Source organism: Aricia agestis, chromosome 6 (assembly GCF_905147365.1).
Source record: "Aricia agestis chromosome 6, ilAriAges1.1, whole genome shotgun sequence".
In the NCBI taxonomy this organism is placed as follows: Eukaryota; Metazoa; Arthropoda; class Insecta; order Lepidoptera; family Lycaenidae; genus Aricia; species Aricia agestis.
This window is the reverse complement of record NC_056411.1, coordinates 18,339,035-18,359,761: the sequence shown is the minus strand read 5'-3', so window position 1 is coordinate 18,359,761 and position 20,727 is coordinate 18,339,035. Positions and strand designations below refer to the sequence as shown.

The 20,727-nt window shown below is 37.3% G+C and overlaps 1 protein-coding gene and 1 long non-coding RNA gene across 2 annotated transcripts; both read left to right on the top strand.

Annotated features, from left to right (window-relative positions):
- Nucleotides 1-240: 240 nt before the first annotated feature.
- On the top strand, nucleotides 241-17,426 carry LOC121727824 (ceramide synthase 5-like). Its single transcript, XM_042115844.1, has 8 exons — nucleotides 241-540; nucleotides 1,822-1,936; nucleotides 2,367-2,588; nucleotides 11,731-11,952; nucleotides 13,819-13,937; nucleotides 14,608-14,752; nucleotides 15,063-15,154; nucleotides 15,757-17,426. Exons 1-8 carry the CDS (start codon nucleotides 362-364, stop codon nucleotides 15,764-15,766), a joined length of 1,104 nt encoding a protein of 367 aa, XP_041971778.1. The 5' UTR covers nucleotides 241-361; the 3' UTR covers nucleotides 15,767-17,426.
- A 2,188-nt stretch (nucleotides 17,427-19,614) lies between these two features.
- Nucleotides 19,615-20,677, top strand: LOC121727831. The gene is made up of 2 exons (XR_006035728.1): nucleotides 19,615-20,028; nucleotides 20,209-20,677. It is a non-coding gene; the product is annotated as an uncharacterized LOC121727831 (long non-coding RNA).
- The last annotated feature ends 50 nt before the right edge of the window (nucleotides 20,678-20,727 follow it).

Here is a 20,727-nt window from a genome sequence, read left to right as displayed (position 1 = left end):
GAAATAAGAAAATCTGTGATACCTACCATTGGACGATCTGCGCGTATCGTCCAATGGTATCGGCTCATAGGCCATAGCACGAAGCTTCATACGATAGACGCATGTGCGGCCGCATGTGCGGTATAGATGATTATATTTTTATTATTGATGATGGCAGCACTTTAATCAAGTGTCAAAGTTAGCTTGTGTCATTTGTCAAGTTGTCAAGTGTCAAATTAAAATTGGGAGTAATCTTGTGAGTGGGAGCGTGCTCCATAGGAAGTGAATTTTTGCGGAGCCAAATCGAAATAGACAATAATTTCTTTACATTACTAACTTTAAACAGTTTATATTCCAATTCGGATCTGCCAACTGTTTAAAAATGATTCGGACGCTCGTGGACGCGTTCTGGAGCGAGGACGTGTGGTTGCCGCCGAACACAACCTGGGCAGACATCGCGCCCGGTCCGGATAAGGCCGTAATTTATACAGATCATACGCATGTGTTTTACCCGATACCGTTAGCCTTAGTTTTTATAACCCTACGCTACTTATTAGAGAGGTAAGTACAGAAATCCACTTAAAAATGGGCGGTACGGGGCGGCGACCTTGTGCCGCGGTTACTGCTTCGGATTAATCTCCAGCTCGTATTTACTATCGCTGAATTTACATTCATTAGTGTGCACATAATGGCTAATTAAATTTATTGCGCTTGTAAGTTTTCACCGGTACCGACCTAACATAAATACCTACATTTACAATAATGACATTAATTACCTTCCGTGTGGAATTAATAATAACAACTTTCGGAATATTTAACTGTATGCATGACAATACTGAGAACTAACCAGTTTTACATTCAATAATATTTCAGGCTTAGCCCACATTTACATTTCTGATCTTAATCCGTTTATTGCTCAAAAATTGTGTCATTAAATAATTATACACTTTCCTTGCACTTATTCCGCTTTATTTTATATATTTATTACAAAATTGTTAAGTATGTTACCGGTTTCGAAAAAATCATCATCAGGTGTTATCAGTTTTGTTGATATTTAAGGATCTAATGATAACAGATTTGAAATTTCTTTCTAAAAAGTGAGGATATAAAATATAAAATATCTTACCCAGCCAATAATATTAACTTGCATTAAAAGTCTCATTTCTGTTTACTCACAATTTTAGGGATAGGTTTTCAGGAAGTAAATTTGATCAAATGTTTGTATCTTATCTTTACATTTCATGCAATTTGCCAATCATAAATCTAATGAGATAAGCAGTCTTAACGTCCTTGTCTAAACAATGTTAAGGCTATTGTCAAAATGACTAAGAAAAATTAAATTGCAAAACTAACAATGAGAGTACAATGATAAGTTTTTATTCACATTTTTTTGTTGACTATGCTAGCATTTCTCTAAGAAGTTACAGCAACTTGTTATCAATGAGTAATACTTTTTCATCATATTTTAAAACGTCTGCGACCATGTAATCTCAGTAATGTAAAATTGTAGTCTAGAAGTCTTTCACATTTTCTGTCTGTTTCATTATTGTCATGCCTACCAGGATATTAATGATTAATGAACTATTTATGCTAAAACACATTTTAAAGTTGTAATTGAACAATACTTATTACATAATAATATTGACTTAACCCATCAAAGCCCCAATAGAAAATCTATTGTGTCTGCGATACCCACAATGGAGGTGTTAAAAACATGTTTGAATTGCTTAAGGTGAATATGATGGGTTTTGTACTTAAATATTAATAAGTTTATCAATAATAGAAGCAATTATTATTTTTCCTTTTGATCCAGAACTTTGTTATAATACTAGTTATTTTCAGATATATCTATGCACCATTTGGTCTGTACCTGGGAATAAGTAATATAAGGCCCAAAAAGGCTCCAACAAATCCAAAATTAGAGGCTGAATATCGAGCTAATCCAAGAGCAAAAGAGGTAAGTGATAGCAACTATTAAAACATGATCAGTCTTTCATTGGATTCAAATAAATAATAATGTATTGGTGTAGAAATATTATTTGTACACATATATCTAAACTTGTATTATAAACAAGAGTAAAAAATGATTCCCATGCTTGGTTTAGTTTGGTTCCATGAGTTTTACTGTATGCACCAGATTCGCGATGATAAAGTACTAGATGATGCTCATAAGTTTGTTGCACCAAATTTTAATTTTAATTTTTTATTCATTCATTTCTGCGATAAAAACCATGCTATGTCCTTTTCTGAGATTCAAACAATACCTACTCATACTAAATTTCAACAAGATCAGTTTAGCGTTTTAAGTGTGAAGAGGAAACAGACAGACAGACACACTTTCATATTTATAATATTAGTAAGAATTGATAAAAGTAGTTTGTTTTCAGCTATGTTACGTTGCCAAAAAGTTGGATATGACAGAGCGTGAGGTGGAACGGTGGTACCGTCTCCGCCGCAGCCAGGATAAGCCCTCTACCCTGGTGAAATTCTGCGAGAACATCTGGAAGGTCACCTTCTACGTGTGCAACTTCATCTTCGGCATCTACGTGCTGTGGGATAAGGCTTGGCTGTGGGACATTGATCAGTGCTACATCGGGTATCCACATCAGGTAACTAAATGTCCGTTTGCTGTTAGGGTAAAACCTTTTGGAGTGGGGTATATGATGCTGGAAATATTCATTTGAAACTGATAATATTTCTGTACATCATCTACATCTACAGATTTTACCATACCATTTTTAAACACCATGTATGAAAAATATTGCACTTGTGGTTTTCAACCTATCAAGTACCCCCAAGCGGCAACCGGCTGCCGCATAACAGTTGAAAATCTATTGTGTCTGCAATACCCACAATGGAGGTGTTAATACTAAAACCATTTTCAAGGATGAGATGAGATTTTGCATTTGCGGTTTTTGTATCTTTCAGCTTAGGCCTCTTACAGACGAACGGCACGTGTCGGCGGCACGCGTCGGCGGCAGTCGGCGGCACGTGTCGGCGGCAGTCGACTGCACGCGTTGTTGACGGCACATTAGGGATGATGACAAGGTCAAAGATTAGCGAATTTTGTTAATAAAATAAAGAAATCACGGTAAAAAATAAGTGTTCCCAAAATTTCAGCTTGATAGCATTTGTATTTTTTTTGTTATGCGCCTTTAAAGTTGGATATTCAAGTCGAATTTTTTTTCAATTAAATTTCTTAATATTTGTATACAATTCGATAACTTATGCAATTAAATGCAACTTTTGTTATGAAACCACTTTCATAAACGCAATATTTAATATACCTGTCGAACAAAGTTGTCTCCCGATGCTTACAAACTACGAAATACTGACGTCAGTCTTTCGTAGCACTTTGTATGGAGCGTTTCGGGCAGGTCTTTTTTATATGATATTTGAATTGTCATATCTTGGTGAATTTTTAAGCTATCAGAGTCATTCTTTCAACGATGTTTCTATTTTTTAAGTATCCTTCAATTACCGATAAGAAAAAAAATATAGTCATCATGCCTATTTATGACGCTTGCAGGGGGCCTACCACGACCTTTCCTAAAAGTTAAAACGATCATGTTTCCAGAACACTGTTGTAAGATCACAATAACATTACCATACTCACTTTTCAAATACAATTTTACTAAAAAACAAAACATTGTTAAATCCGCTGTGAAATATTAACTTTTTTAAGATCGCTAGTTTGACGTTAAAGTAATATTGCTCATCTGTCAAACGGTGTCGCTTAGTAGAGGTTGTGGCAGGCCCCCAGTTGTGACGTACCGCCTAAAGGTAGGCGTCCACAGGTCAGTATCGTACGAGACGTCTCGCATCAAACGGATAATTTTTTCACAGTATGTTCACTGTACAGGAAGCGTACGGATTACCGACTAGCCTAGTAAATGAATGGTCAAAAGGGGGGTGTGGATGGAAAGTCGAAAGCAGAAATTTTGACTTAGGAACTTTGTTTGGACTAATTAGGAGATAAACATACTGGCTAGTCGGTAATCCGTACGCTGCCGATATAGTGGAGATACTGTGAAAAAATTATCTGTTTGATGCGAGAGGTCCGTTGCGTACGATAACGTCCTGTGGACGCTTACCTTTATGTGGTACGTCACAACTGCAAGCTTGATAAAGTGCCGTCACGAACGAACACGTGCCGTCAACTGCCGCCGACACGAGCCGTCGTCTGCCGTCGACTGCCGCCGACACGTGCTGTTCGTCTGTAAGCACTCTTAGGGTAATAATGAAGTTACATTTTTTTACTACTATGTAACTGCCTATTGTGTTTTTTTACGATTGCACCAAGATATTGCTAGGAAACACGAGTTTTTCTTTGAACTTGCTTATCTGAGAGTAATAGTAGTATATTCAAGATAAATATTATGTCGACAAAACTCATAAATACTGCATGTATTTTATTTATGTTTAAAGATGGTCATTGTGTGCAAATATCTTTCGCAGCTATTAGTCATGTAGGTACCTATAGATAAATAATTATTAATTTTAAACAGAAAAAGTATTTTGTTTCCAGTTTGAAACTAGTTTTTATTTTTCATTTGGTTGCTTACTGACTAGGAAAATCATACACGCTATTAAAATCATACATTCTACATCATTTTTAAGTCGGACACAACTTGCGTGCTCCATTTTATGATCAGTTTATATTACTCCAATCTAGTAATCCAATCTAGTGCTGGAATAATGTAAACGGGTACCGGTCATTAGGGGGCTCTTTGGTGGAGCAAAGTCAGAAGTGTGAGCGGGACGGAAAGTGGAAACTCTCTATTAGTAGATCAGTGATACTGATAACTGATAAGACAAGCCATTATTGGTAGATCGCAATCAGACTGCTTAAGCTATTGGTAGATATTGTACATATACCAACTGCCCCCTCCAGTTTTGTAGAGTGATCTTAAAATTAAGGACTGCCTACACATAACTAGACTGATACAATCAATACCTGTTTCTGCTTTACCCTATTCAGGACTTGGGTAATATAAAATTGGACCGGAATAACTTTTTTGCTGGCTGTATGACAGTGATTAATGCTATAATGGAAGTATTGTTAGTGTTGAACCTATTACCTAGGTCTACATCATTATTCATATTTGATATCGACTAAAGTCTTCTCTCGAAAGTCAAGGCAAGGGCAGAGAAAAGTACTTTGATAACTAAAACCATTAAACCGTTAACCGAGTCATAACTCATATTATTATATTATGTAGTAACCATTGAGTAGTCTGTGGTCTTATTATTATCAACTTTAGTACACACAAAACAAAGTCTTATTTTCCTTAAACGTGATTGATTTCCTGTAAGTTCAGTTTTATTTTATTTTAAAGTTTAGTGGAACTAAAGACTACAGTGGGGAAACTAAAAATTATTACTAGAAACCGTAAATTCTTCACGAAATGTAGCGTTGTCCTGATCCAGAATATACACTGTGAACTATCGCCTAGTCTAGTGCACTTTAGGCGTTATAAAATACCTAATAAACATCCATATAACATATACGGCGGTTACGCGGTAGCTCTATGCTACGCCCCTGGTAGGGACCATACTAAATTTCATCTAAATAAGTTTAAGCGTCAACAGGTAGATAACTCTGAAATTATGACGGCTAGCAGTGTAGTTTTTATTACAATCGAAATACTCGGTCGCGCAACTTTTTGTCAATAATGGCCGCTTTTTGCCCATCTAACTGTCGCGGTCGTTTGGTCATCGCATGTTTACCGTACTATAATAACCGTTATAGCACAAATCACAATACAAATAATATACAATGGACGTGTCCTTGAAATCGAATTTGACCAACCAAACATAGATAATGAATTGGCACAGAAACGGGTTATCGTTATCGTCATTGAAAGTAGCCTTTATAGTATTTTTTATGTTGCCGAAGTGTACGCGCAATTCATAAAAGCACTATCTATTAATTTACTGTCGTAACCCGACATTACGGAATGCCCAAATACCTACAAGACTGGTGACAGATTAGGCGCAGGACCGACTTTACACTCATCCGATGAATCGTTTCTTATCAAACAATCAAGAGATCCGCCTGAACTGTTCTAAAGTAACATAATGTAGGTCATCACTCACCTCGCAAGTCGCAACACATCTCTGGATGAAACGCAGTTTAAGGGTCAGCGCAGACAGAACGGAGCGCAGCGGAGAGGATTTTATTAATGCAGTTGAAAATAACCTATGCATTTTAGTGTACTTAATAATTTTAAAGTTTATTTTCAAGTGCGTTAATAAAATCCTCTCCGCTGCGCTCCTTTCAGTCTGCAATGACCCTATGTCCGGTTAATCGAGTTCCTACTGTGTCTGAGTCACCAATCAATATCGGGCAAAAGGTGACACAAACATGTCGCGCCGGTCAATTGCTCGATGATAAATAAGCAATTAATCAATCTGTGTCACAGCGGTGGGATAACTTACCCTGACGAAACGAGCACGGCCCGGCATTGGTCTGGGGCGCGATTCTCATGCTTCGAATGTCGCTTTGGTGGCTGACTACCTCATTCGTTTGTTTCTGGCAGCTCGTGTGCACATCAAGGAGATGAGGAGTCTAAGGCCGGTATAAATAGTCAGTACTTAAGATGCGACCCGGTCTCAAGACGCGGTTCGGCTCTGTGATTGGTTCAAATTTTGACAGCCAACCAATCACAGAGCCTGAACCGTGTCTTGAGACCGAGATGCATCTTGAGTACTGACTATTTATACCGGCCTAAGAGAGAGAAGCCCGCGATTGGCGTAAGAATTGGGCCCCTGGCTGTGAAAAAATCATACCGGGTACGAAACGGATTCTCGCACACCGTTACCCAGTATTTAACATAATCAAAGAGGCAATTATTATTTACTTTTTCTTAAACTAATATTATGAATGCAAAATGTTTCCGTCTATTTGTTTGTACCTACTTGTTCAAACTTAAACCGCTGAAAAGATTTGGATGAAATTTGGTTTCGAGATACGTTTTATCCCGATAAAACACGTAGGGATCGTGCGGTGTCCGCATGATAAGCGAATTGCTATGCAACTAAGTGCGGGGAATTTTTTATGGCAAGGTCTTATCTCAATCATAAACGATAACCTTGCACACAACCAAAGACCAAGCTTGTACGCATCGCAATAAGATTCATTTTAGCTTAGCATAAAATTGTAGTTTCTAGGGGCGAATCTTCTCTATTTTTCATGTGTTTTTTAATATCTTTCTAAATAAATAGAAGGCATCCATTATCCATACTAATATTATAAATGCGAAAGTGTGTCTGTCTGTTACCTCTTCATAGGCAAAGGCAGAATAGGTTTTGGGTGGATTGATACCTTGAGTCACGGGAAAGAACATGTGATAGTTTTTGTCCCCAAAAAATGTACGATTCCCCTGCGATAAAGCAATTTTGGCGCAATGGAGATGCGGGCGTCATCTAGTATTGCATAAGATGCACGATAGTGCTTGCATAAGATGCTGCTAATTTAAACATAAATAGAATAGACAAGGATGCCTTAATCTCGAGGAAGCACCTCAGACGCTTTCGTCATCTCGGTCTAAAGTGTGCAAGTAATTTTGTGTATGTTCTGATTACATAGCTGCGCCTACTCACATTATTTCGCGTTGCAAAACACGCTAGCCTTCACTAGAACGACACGAACAAAACCTACTATGTAATATGTATTACTATACCTACACGCAGCTAGTAACTAATTTAAACTCTTACTTTGTCATGAAATATCGTAACATCCTTTACCAAAACCAAACGCGATGCGGCACTGCATTTATATGATAGCCATTTAAAATATATATTTTAGTCCATAATTGATGTCACGGTGTGTCGGGGGACCGCCAAGTAAACTACAACCTACAACCGCCAAGTCGCTGATTATCTTCAGTTCGCTGTCAATTGATGTGAAATCGAACATCTACATTAGAGGTCCCCCGACACACCTTGACAATAATTATGGACTAAAATATTACTTTACACAAGTTAGGAATTATTTGAACTTAAAGGCAGTAAATATTATTTATTACTTTTTAAAGTTGTTTGGCGGGGTTTTTTTAAATTTCTTAATTTAATTTTATTTCATACTTTTTAAACTTGTGTTAGTTTAAATAGTGCAGAATAATTCCTATCAACAGAATCATAATATTCTCATGATTACCATCTATCAATGTCCTTTTCGATGAGGCCGTTAATAACATGAAACCTCCATTTTATAAACCTCCAGTAAAAAATGTAGCCTATGTGTTAATCCAGGATGTCAGCTACCTTCTTATAAAATTTTGTCGCAATCGGTCCAGCCATTTAGGCGTGAAGAAGTAACAAACACACAAACTCACATACTTTCGGCTTTATAATATTAGTAGGTGTCACAAATGTCACGAACTAGATTGAAATATAAAATTCATCAAACGACTACAAGTTGCTAACGGCCTTTCATGAACCAGATATACCCTGATTGTCCAGCACTGAGCAGGCTGATGATGATGAATTATAGCTAAAAACACTCTCGATCATGTCAGCTTTCAAACAAAAAAACTAGATCAAAATCGGTCCACCCGTTTGGATGTTACAATGCCACGGACAGATACACACACAGACAAACAGACAGACGCGTCAAACTTATAACATCCCTCTTTTTTGTCGGGGGTTAAAAATTAACTATGTCATTTACAAAGATTTATGTTGATAAAAGTAAAAATTGGAATTGCTTACTTCGTAGTACGAGGGCTGCTATTTATGTATCCGGAACTGGCCACTTACAAGAACAATATTTAAAAAGTAATTACAACATTTGAAAATAGAACTCTTTGGTTGAAGAATACATTTTGTTTCATGTGACTGTCAATTATTTTTCCATTGTGGCGTCATTTTAAAAATTGCGTGTCTTCATTTGCCATGGATTTAACGCGTGAACATTTTCGTGCAATGATTTACTACGATTTTCGGCGTGGGCTAAATCAACAACAGTGCTTTATTCAACTCACCGCAACTTTTGGAGATGAAGCACCATCAAAAACCACTGTTTATCACTGGTACAGTGAGTTTAATCGTGGGCGGTCTATGCTCACGGATGAAAATAAAGAAGGTCGCCCAAAAACAGCTGTTGTCCCACAAAATATAGATGCTGTGCGGGAACTAATAATGCGTGATCGTCATGTTACATATCGCGAGATAGAGGCGTCCTTAGGCATAAGTATGACGAGCATACATAAGATATTACACGAACATTTGGCTGTAAAAAAAATATGTTCGCGTTGGATTCCGCACAACTTGACAATCGATCAAAAACGGGCTCGTGTCGATTGGTGCAAAAAAATGATAAAAAAATACAACCGTGGTACGTCAAAAGCCGTTTATAATATCTACACAGGTGATGAATCTTGGATCTATGCATATGACCCCGAAACTAAACAACAGTCAACGGTGTGGGTGTTCCAAGATGAGCCGAAACCAACAAAAGTTACTCGTGCAAAAAGTACTTTGAAGCAAATGGTCGCCTGTTTTTTTGGAATTAATGGACATGTGGCTACAGTGCCATTAGAGAATCGTAAAACGGTTAATTCTGAATGGTATACGACCATTTGTTTACCAGAAGTCTTTGAAGAAATAAGAAAGGACAACCGACAACGCAGAATCATATTACATCACGACAATGCTAGCTGTCACACCTCAGCTGAAACAACTCAGTTTTTGGAGGGTCAAAAGATCGAATTGACTGGTCATCCGCCGTACAGCCCTGATTTGGCACCTAACGATTTCTTTTTATTTCCATACGCGAAGAACAAATTACGTGGTCAACGTTTTTCGAGCCGCGAAGAGGCTGTTGATGCGTTCAAAATGCACGTTTTGGAGATACCTCAATCAGAATGGAAAAAGTGCTATGAAAATTGGTTCCAGCGTATGCAAAAGTGTGTCGATCATCGCGGCGAATATTTTGAAAAGCAATAAAACCATATTAAATGATAAAATTATGTTTGTTTCTTTTTTTAATTCCGGATACATAAATAGCAGCCCTCGTATTAACAAATGGTTGTACGAAGTTTTTTGTTACTTTTGTTCAGAGTTTTCAGCATTTTTCAAAAATTTTGAATTATTCGAATAATATTCGAATCATTCGAAAACTTTTGTAAAATATTCGAATTATTCGAGTGGTAAATTTGTCGAATAATAACATTCTCTACTACTTATATATTACTAGACGTTCCGCGCGGTTTTGCCCGCGTAAATTAGATATTTCACAGACAAATTAGTCCACAAAAAATATGCCAAATAACATAAAAATTGCGCCAGTAGTTCGCGAGATAAGTCCTTACTCCTTTCAAATAATTTGCCCCGTTTTTCCCAACTTCTTCGCTCCTATTAGTCTAAGTGTGATAAAATATAGCCTATAGCCTTCCTCGACAAATGGACTATCTAACACTGAAATAATTTTTCAAATCAGACCTGTAGTTCCTGAGATTAGCGCGTTCAAATAAGCCCTTTCAAATAATCTCACCCGTTTTTTCCACTCTTTCTTCTATTTCTTCGCTCCTATTAGTTTTAGCGTGATAAAATAAAGCATATAGTCTTCCTTGATAAATGGGCTATGTAACAGTGAAATTTTTTTTCAAATCGGACCAGTAGTTCCTGAGATTAGTGCGTTCAAATAAGCCCTTTCAAATAATTTCCCCCCGTTTTTTTCCACACTTTCCTCTATTTCTTCGCTCCTATTAGTATTAGCGTGATAAAATATAGCCTATAGCCTTCCTCGATAAATGGGCTATATAACACTGAAAGATTTTTCAAATCGGACCAGGAATTCCTGAGATTAGCGCGTTCAAACAAACAAACTAACAAACTCTTCCGCTTTATAATATTAGTATAGATTTTAATATGCTACATAGCTTTTATACTATTGTATAATATTGAAAGAATTTGAATCCGCTATAGCTGTTATCATTATTATTTGACCTTGGACCTAAATTTAAAAAAAGAAACTTCAAATTTTATATTTCGAATGTTAAATTTTTTTTACAAAAACAAAATATGGCCATGACCGTTTTTTTACTTATGACGTACGATCTTTTGTTTTAACTTTTAACTCAACAAATTCGGTATTCTTGTCCTTATATGTTATACGTATGTTATACACCGTACACGCGAGAGCGTCGCTAGGCAAGTTCGATCTTATGGAAATGTGTGCAGTATTAAAAAACTTAACGTGAAAATGTCAAAATTGACTCATAAAAAACCAGCGAGAAGTTAATTAGAAATCGCCTAGTCAGAACTGATAAGTTCACATACTAGATGCCGACCCCTTTTGATGTTACTTCTTTTTGTCCTTGATTAAGAACTAGAGTCTAGACACTAATTTTTTATTTATGTTTTTGATAGTGTGGCGGTACTAGCGCTACGATCGTGCATCATCGGCAAGACATATGCAACGTCTGGAATGACGCTTCGCCCTAACCGACCATACCTGCACCTCGCTCGGTCGGAAGATCTTCCAACGCGGCCTCCACGCACATATTCCAACAGCTGGATATCCCTAACACAATAGGGAATATTACGCTGCGGTCGGAGCAGAGGGCGCTACTAGCACATACAGTAAATAATCCGACCAAAATCCGACATGTTGCACACGTCATATCAGAATATTGACAGTAACGTCGTCAAACGTCGAACAAAACTTTTTGTTTGTTGTCTACGCTGGTGCTGCCTTTAGCGTGAAAACGTTGCAGTAATATATCCCATTAAATTATATTTCAGGGTCTCACCAACGATATCTGGTGGTATTACATGGTGTCGGCGGCGTTCTACTGGGCGCTGACCATCTCGCAGTTCTGGGACGTGCGGCGCAAGGACTTCTGGCAGATGTTCGTGCACCACATCGCCACCATCGCGCTCATATCCTTCAGCTGGGTCTGCAACCTCCACCGCATTGGCACCCTCGTGCTGCTGCTGCACGATTGTGCCGATATATTCGTTGAGGTAACGTCATGATGATATTATCAGAATTTTCATGACGGAGAACTTAACTATCCGGCATAGTTTTTAATTATATTGTTTGTGCTTTAGGTATGTAAAAAACTAGTGACTGAGTCTTTATACCCTAGTAAATGAATGCTCAAAAAGGGGGTGTGCTTGGAAAAGTCAAAAGCAGAAATTTTGACTACGGAACTTTGTTTGGACTAGTTAGGAGATAAACATACTAAAAGTCCTGACCCCTCCGAGGTGAGCCGGAGGGGAGAGGGGGGAAAGAAGGACCGATATTTTGGTTTTATGCCTAATTTTCAAAAACGGTGCTTCGTACGAAATTTTATTGTACTACATAGTAAAAGCTAATAAAATTCTCTACAACTTTGTCCTTTACCCTTTGTATCTATCTCCAATCGTTACCTAACTATGAGCTCCTAAAAGTGGTCGATTTTCAAATACACACATCAATACGACCTTAGGATATTTGTATTTTCTGAAATATCAGGAATATTTGAAGACAGTAAATATATGAAAGTTAGCTTATTTTATGGTCTTTTATAAAACATAAAAAACTTTTCTGGGTTTTCTTGTCTCTAAGAAATAAATCATTGATTTTTCAATGCCCATAGAAAAGTCGTATACCAACAAATCTTTACTTCGTTTTATAAAACTGAAAATTTCATTCTTATGAGAAAAAATCTTCTACATTTTTATTGCTAATAGTCAAATTAATAATAATTAATCCTAATCTATGGTTAGTGCAGGCTATTTTTACCTATACATACATTTTTTGAGTCTTTCTGCGGTATGAGGCTCAATGTTCTTTGTAATTTCGAGTAACCTTCCGCATTTTCCAGATCGGGATGCTGGAAAACAAAATATTTTGATGGCATATGGATCATCCTAATGGGAACCAGTCTCTGGAAACCGACCAAACCGTGCCGAAGCACGGTTTGGTCGGTTTCCAGAGACTGGTTGCTCTCCTGGAGCCTTTTTACTGATCGCATCGGCTTAATTTTGGGTTGATTTGAGCAGATTATTCTGGGGTCAGGACTATTAGTATGTTTATCTCCTAACTAGTCCATACAAAGTTCCGTAGTCAAAATTTCTGCTTTCGACCTTTCCAACCAGAATCATTCGTTTACTAGGCTATTAGTCAACTTTGCGTTGCTAGAACGAAGTGCGACATCAAAAAAGTAGTGCTATTTTAAGCCATATAATATGTTTATCAAACTTTGCCTTGCAGCACTCAAAGAACATGAAAGTTTCAAGTATTGTTGCAACTTATACCGCGACGAACGCATTTTATTAAAATAACATTCAATATCAGCGCGCCTTGTACAGTGGCGGTTACGACGCTCGCCGCGTTCTTGATAGGGCGAAAATGTATGAAGAAATTTGAGAGTGTTTCTTATTTTTCTTATAAATGGAAATGTTATTTATTTTTATATAAAATATTTAGCTATTCGTACAGGGGACTAAATAAGCAACAATTTTTTTGTATATTTATTTTCCTTACTTCAGTGTATTTAGCTATAATGGTACCTAATCATTTTTTTAAATCTTTTGCGATTATTGTGATGGTTAAAACGTATTTATGTGAAAATTTTGTATGCGGCTATAAAATTTTTATAGTGTAGACGTGGAGATGAATATATTATCTTTCATTTGAAACCAAAATATCCTCGCAGTGTGACTCATAATTCTTTAAAATGGTACCTGAAAATCGCTGATATTTGTGAAAAAATGTGATGGCGTCCTTAATAACTCAATTCGTAACGCAAATTATATACCTCTCAGCGTGTTTGACACTAGTCGGTAGTAGATTTTTATGACTTTTCGAAAATTGTTTCTACAATATCTATTAATTACTTCCAGGCGGTGAAGGCGGCCAAATACGCGAACTACCAGCGACTGTGCGACACGCTGTTCCTGGGTCTGATCGTCACATGGATCACCACGCGCGTCGGCATCTTCCCCTTCTACATCATATGGAGGTGAGGATGTTTGTTACTGCACACTGATATGAGTCCAGTTTTGGCCCGGCTAGTTCTCGAAGCGATGGTGGGCCAATAAACAGCCTTTTCTGTTAGAAATACGAGAAACGAGAGAAATGGTACTATTATATTTAAATCCAAACTGACATAAGTGGGTTTCAGTGTTGCAAGTGCCCAAATGGTTGTATGTAACCTGTGTAGGTACTTACTTAGAATGTGACGAATTGTCTCCTCTTCGGTCACTATTGTCATAATAAATTACCACTTTTTTCCGTCTAAGACAATGACAAAGCATTTCTTCCCTTAGTCAAAACTATAAAGTTAATATACCTAGCGGAATAGAGCAACAATCTCGAGCTGTTACACGAAACCGACATTGATTTACGTCTGTGTGTAAAAATATGTGTACGTATACACTTACACAAGCATCTTTCTAAGAGATTAAATTGTCAACGTGCCGCTAAGTACCGACTGGACGTCAGATGAAAAAAATTGGTTCTGCACAATGTATCACACGTCTCTTTTTATCACGCAGTGTTACTGATAATACGCAGTGTTAATGACATCTCTCTATCTAAGGCCTTTGTTTCTCTATTCCGCTAGGTATATTAACTTTATGGTCAAAACTCGTCTTTATAGTTTACTAAAAACTTACTTTAATAATTTCCAGCACGTCAATCCGAGCTCCCATGTTGCTGCCGATGTTTCCGGCGTACTACATCTTCAACTCGCTGCTGTGTCTGCTGCTGGTGCTGCACGTCGTGTGGACGGTGCTCATCCTGCAGATCGCGTATATCACCATCAAGGCTGGACAGGTAATATCATTGGGGCGGTACCCATAATTAGCGCCACAATCCTGCATCGCCCTATCGAAGTTTCTGAACATGACAAAGATATATGCAACGTCTGAAATGACGTCAGCTTCGGCCTGACCAAGCATGTTATAATAGCTCCCATACCGGTTTCGGTGACGGTGGCCGGTTTCATTGAAACCAGGCCAGCTATGCAGGAGTAATTTTATAGTGCCCAAGTGTGTGCGCAGTACGCAAGAGCAGTCTGCATCGTCCTAACCAAACTTGTCATCTTACTTGTCAGACAATCTAATAAAGCAAACATGAGTTACAGATGGAGGGTGACATCCGAAGCAGCAGCTCTGAGCTAAGCGACAGCCCTGGAAATTCCAACGACGCCTCGCCAACGCGAAGGAATAACAAAAAGTAAGACTTACCCACCATCCGTATTTCATTTTCACTCAGCGGCTCAGGGCAGCTTCAATCCAGTTGGTCTCCTATTAAACAATATTTTTCTCTTATTCGTCAAACGATAGATTTTTGTAGTATTGACCAATAAGACCAACTCGTTTAACATAAATTGTTAATAGAGCCATGCTTGCCGTGGGAGAGCCATGCTTCGGCATGAATGGGCCGGCTCGACCGGAGAAATACCACGGGCTCAAAGAAAACCGGCGTGAAACAGCGCTTATGCTGTGTTTCGCCGAGTGAGTGAGTTTACCGGAGGCCCAATCCTCTACCCCACCCTCCCCTATTTCCTCTTAAAAGGCCGGCAACGCATCTGCAGCTCTTCTGATGTTTTGAGTGTCCATGGGCGACAGAAGTTGCTTTCCATCAGGCCCTCTTATTTTATAAAAAAATATATGTAATATGAGAATGCCATATTGTAATTTGTACCGAAAATACAATATCAACAAATATTATCAAGAAATTTTATTAGTTCTGGAATGTATACTTCGTCACATGGTTTATAGTATATTTTGAGTATGGAACGGCAGGTTCTAGAAAATAATTGTTTCGTGTTTCAGAACCATATAAGGCGGCAGTTCTACCGTCGGTGGTCAATCACATCGGATCTCAGGCAACAGTCCCACAGTGTTCCCAGTGAAATACTTAATTTAATGTAGTCACTAGACACGCGTGAAAGTGTGTAAACGGTTTGACGACACCCATACCAGCCCCACATACTACCACTCATCACTAATACCACTCATCACTAATATTATAAATGCGGAAGTGTGTCTGTCTGCCTGTACCCTCTTCAAGCTCGAATTGCAGCTTTGTATGATATTTGATACGGAAACATGAGGTCCCAGGAAAAAACATTAGAATCATGGAAAATGCGTGTCACTAACGAATTTCCGCGCTAAAAAGTTGCGGACAAGTTTTCCTTAAAGGCCAGTTGCTTGTTTTAAGTCTAAATAAATCGACTGCTATGTTAAATTATTTATATCAAAAATTATAGCCCCTAGTGTGCCTTTCTCATTAAGTTCTTTCTTCATTGTGTCTTAGATAATCGTGCCTTAACTTTAATCATCTATTTCTATTGCACCTCCTTATGTTTGTTATTAGAGAATATTTTCTGTCTGTTAACTAAATGAAAGAACATTTTTTTCTAGTGATGTATGTGGGGACTTTTTTTTAAATTACCACCTTTTTAGGCATGAATGTGTGGTGAATTTTAAACCTATAATAAAACTTTTGCGACTTCTAAAATATACACTTGGCCACGGCCTTAGAGCGTCGAAACACGATCAATTTTTTACGAGTAAAGAAACACAACAGGACAGCTCTATGAAAAGTGTATTTGCTCCTTAAGTTTTCTGAAAGACCATAGACAATGGTCATGTTTTTATTAGTTATTTTTCTACGAATATATGAATTTATAGCTTACTTCTTGATGTATACTTCCTATATAAATCCATTGAAAGCGGTGATACTATATGTTTTACTGTTGTAATCCTAGAGTTTCTCCTTAATATAGAGATTATATCTCTATATAAATATAGAGATTCGTACATTGATTCATTATTATCCGAAAGCGTGTATATTTTGTGCAAGTTGTTTTCAGTAGACGATAAAAGAGATGATACGCCGTATTTTCTTCTTAATTTAGTTCTACGTAGGAATTGCTATGCGCTCTGTGACCAGACTATATATTTCTTATCGAACTTACAATGTTGATGTGGCATTGCCTGAGTGACGTCACAATTCTGTAGTCACAATAATTACGTGTGGGTATATATTATTTTTATGGTTGAATGAGATAGCTGGGTGGAAACGACAAATATTCTATTGCTCCATGAGTGAACATCTATTTTAGGGAATAATGTGATTATTGTGTGTATTGCCGTAATGTTTGACGCCAACTAGCGGTGCGATCTCCCATTTAGATGTATTTTAATCGCTGGAATATTTTCGCCTCAATGTTATAGTGTTACGTACCTTCTCCACTCTGGGACCATAAAGGATTATTTATACTTACGCTATACTTAATTTTTGTATATTTCAACTTTCGTCGGGGCTATAATGTCGAATTTGTAATATGGTCATGGACATCGCTTATTTCTAGGTTAGCAGGAAAAATATCTTGCAATCAGTAGTTGAAACGGCTACCTAGAAATAAATTCTTATAAGTACATTTTTATTTCATTCTTCTTAGAGAACTGTGAATCGGTATTACTTTTTGTAACATTTTGATGCCACATATTTTTTTAAACAATATTATTAGAGACTACATTAAATAGTAGATATAAGCAGATTCGAATTCTAAACTCTGTGTAAGTATAGTTTGTATGAACATTTTTAAAATGCCCCGACGTCTTAAGGTAAGACTTCCTCTAAATATTTGATATATTTATTTTACCATGGTTGTTGTTAACATAATATTAAATAGTCTTAAATGTATGAATGATAAACCTATTTCCCCTCGTTAGTAAGAATATTTTTTCCAGGTGTTTGTCTATCAAATAGCTAATTAGACAAAGAGAGCAAGGATAGCGTAAGCGTGATGTATTTTTTCTACTGGGGATTGAGAGCTAGTCTGGTTATGGCATAAAGTTAATATACCTAGCGGAATAGAGCCAACAATCTCGAGCTGTCAAACGAAACCGAAATTGGTTTCATCTGTGTGTAAAAATATGTGTACGTATACCTACTACTACTACTTACACAAGCATGATTGAACATGATTTCTATGAGAATTGTCAACGTACGGCACGTGCCGACTGGACGTCAAAAAAATAGTGCTGCTGTCATGTATCACACGTCTCTTTCTACCACGCAGTGTTACTGATAGTGACATCTCTCTTGCTCAGGCAGTTGTTTCTCTATTCCGCTAGGTATATAAACTTTATGGGTTATGGCTATTAGATGAGGTGTAGATATAGCCAAGCCGAGATGTGTGTATTTAAAAGCAAAGGTCTATAAATGGGGATTGTCCATTTTTTTTAAATTTTGCTCATTACAAAAACATTTCGAGGAATAAGGTCAGTGATCGTTTTTCTGTATATAAACGAAAAAAATACCCATTAGTTACTTATATTTTTGAACAAATACGTTTGACCTTTGTTTGACCTTCAATGGCGTCAAACTAGCAATAAATTCGACCAACATTACATTTCGAACTTTTGGTAAGCTTCTCGTATCAGCTTTCACATAATGAGAACTTGCATTTGACGAACCAGCCATTATAAATAAGATTGAAAGGAAATTTAAAACATATGCAGAGGTCAATTGGCAGCCGATGATGACGTCAGAGCGAAACTTTAAAAATTTATTGAGAAAAAACTAGCCGATGTATTTTAAAATTATTTAATTTATATTCTTAAAATACCCTATTTTAACGAAAAAAAAATATAAAAAGTACATGTGATTTTTTTTGGACAATGCCCATTATACAGTTCAGTGCATTTATTACTGCTTTTTTACGATGCATGTAATAACGGAATAAATTACACACAGGAATGTCGCCGAATAGCCGGGTATGTACGCAAAATTTTTAATGTTACAAGGGACGTTGCACAGCAACATGCGACGTTGCCAGCTGGCGCAAAATGTGCAACATTTTGCATAGTGGATACAACTACATGTTGCTTTACTTGCTGTTTTTATTGGTCATACTGGAAACGGTTTACCTGATCTGTTACCATCACACCTCTCTTACTCTGGATTATTTTTAATTTACTAGCTCATAGCAGGAATCATGTTGTAAGTACTACTGTAACAACCCCTAGTTAAAATATTTTCTTATTCATAATTTTTTATTATATTACTCGATTCATTGATATAATATCTTATACGTACACATAATATTATATTATAATATATAACTCAAAATATTCCTAAACGGCTCAATTCAACCATCTTTGTAACAATATTATTTCTTACCCTTGCTAATAAAAATGTCACACAATGAATAAGCCTTGAAATAAGCTATACAAATTACAATGGTCTGTTCTTGTCTGTCAAATGACTTTTCTAACTCATCAGATAAGAACAAAACATTGCGTTGGTGTAAATATTTTTGATAGTAAAGGTACAATTCCGTGCATCGCGATCGATCGCGGCCGCGCGCGGCTAACGACTGTCGTCGGCCGTTCGCGTCAATAGTCAGTGTATGAAAATGTTGAAGTTACAACTGCCGCGGCCGCGATCGATCGCGATGCACGGAATTGTACCTTATGGCGGCTCTCGACATAGGCGAACGCGTTGGCCAACGCGTCTGCAGACGCGTTGGCCCAATGTGTAGAACGGGCGTTCGCGCGTTGGCCGTAGGTATTTAGACGTTGGCCAACGCGCGAACGCCCGTTCTACACATTGGGCCAACGCAGTACTGCAGACGCGTTGGCCAACGCGTTCGCCTATATCAAGAGCCGGCATTAAGGGGCTTATCAATACGTTTGAATAGTTGGCTAGCAGGCTTAGATTAGGTTATCAATTTGTACGAAGTGTTTACCAAAGACCAACGAATGTTATGTATTTCGGTCGGGTTTGTTATTGCGCCTTATTTTCCGAATTTCATTCGACGATTTCACCAATAAAATGCTTTTTGGTCATTATGTTGAGTTTCTTGTAATAAAAATTATTATAAATTGATATTATTAAATTTAAGGTTTTATTTTTGTATTCGTACGATATGTAAATAAAAACCATTATCTTATCTAAAATATTTATATACCTACCTACCTATTTTGTACAATTTTACTGTGAAGCTCTAAGAATTCCTATTTTATATGTGTGTAGATTGTAAATGCAATATTCAATATACTACGGGTTTTGTAATTATTATTAATGTAAGGGTCAACGCTAACTCGCGCGGGCGCACGCTCGCGTGCGTAAATGATGAATTGTATGGGCAGCATCGTCGCCCGCGTCCGCGCTCCGTCGCACGCGCCTGCGCTGCCCATACTTTTTCATTTATAAAAAAATACGCGAGCGTGCGCCCGCGCGTGTTTTAGCGTTGGCCTAAGTGTCTTGAGTCATGGGTGTGGTAAACCACAGAATTGCTGCATCTAGATTCTAGAGGGTGTAGGGTCTGTTAACGACGCAAAATCGCAGCGCCCTGCATTTTATGCATAATATGCGCAACGACGCGTCGCGTCGCTTCTCGCTCTGACTGACCCTAAGCCACTGATAGTAAATATAATATGTAATAAATTTTATTATTATAAAGATAATCACTAATTTGATTTCTTATATTTATTACGAAAACTGCCACACTATAAAAAACCAATAATGGCATAGACAAAATAGAAATTATGTTACTTGGCGTTATGTTCGTATCGAATGTACGTGTAATATTCTTCTGTGTTTGAAATATCCGATTTCAGTATTCTTGGTGTATTTTCAATACACAAAGCGATTTGTTCTTTTGTATTTGTTTTGTCGATCCTTTAATTCTTGCAATTTGATTGAGAATTTGTATAATAAATGTGCTTTTAATATGGAGTTCTGCTTTCATTTAATCTTATACCACAATAAAAATCACTTTTTTTTCG

Coding starts and splice junctions, on each gene's coding strand:
- LOC121727824 (XM_042115844.1), top strand. CDS start 362: ATGATTCGGACGCTCGTGGACGCGTTCTGGAGCGAGGACGTGTGGTTG. Junction 11,953..13,818: donor GTGCCGATATATTCGTTGAG/GTAACGTCATGA, acceptor AATTACTTCCAG/GCGGTGAAGGCGGCCAAATA. Junction 13,938..14,607: donor CCCTTCTACATCATATGGAG/GTGAGGATGTTT, acceptor AATAATTTCCAG/CACGTCAATCCGAGCTCCCA.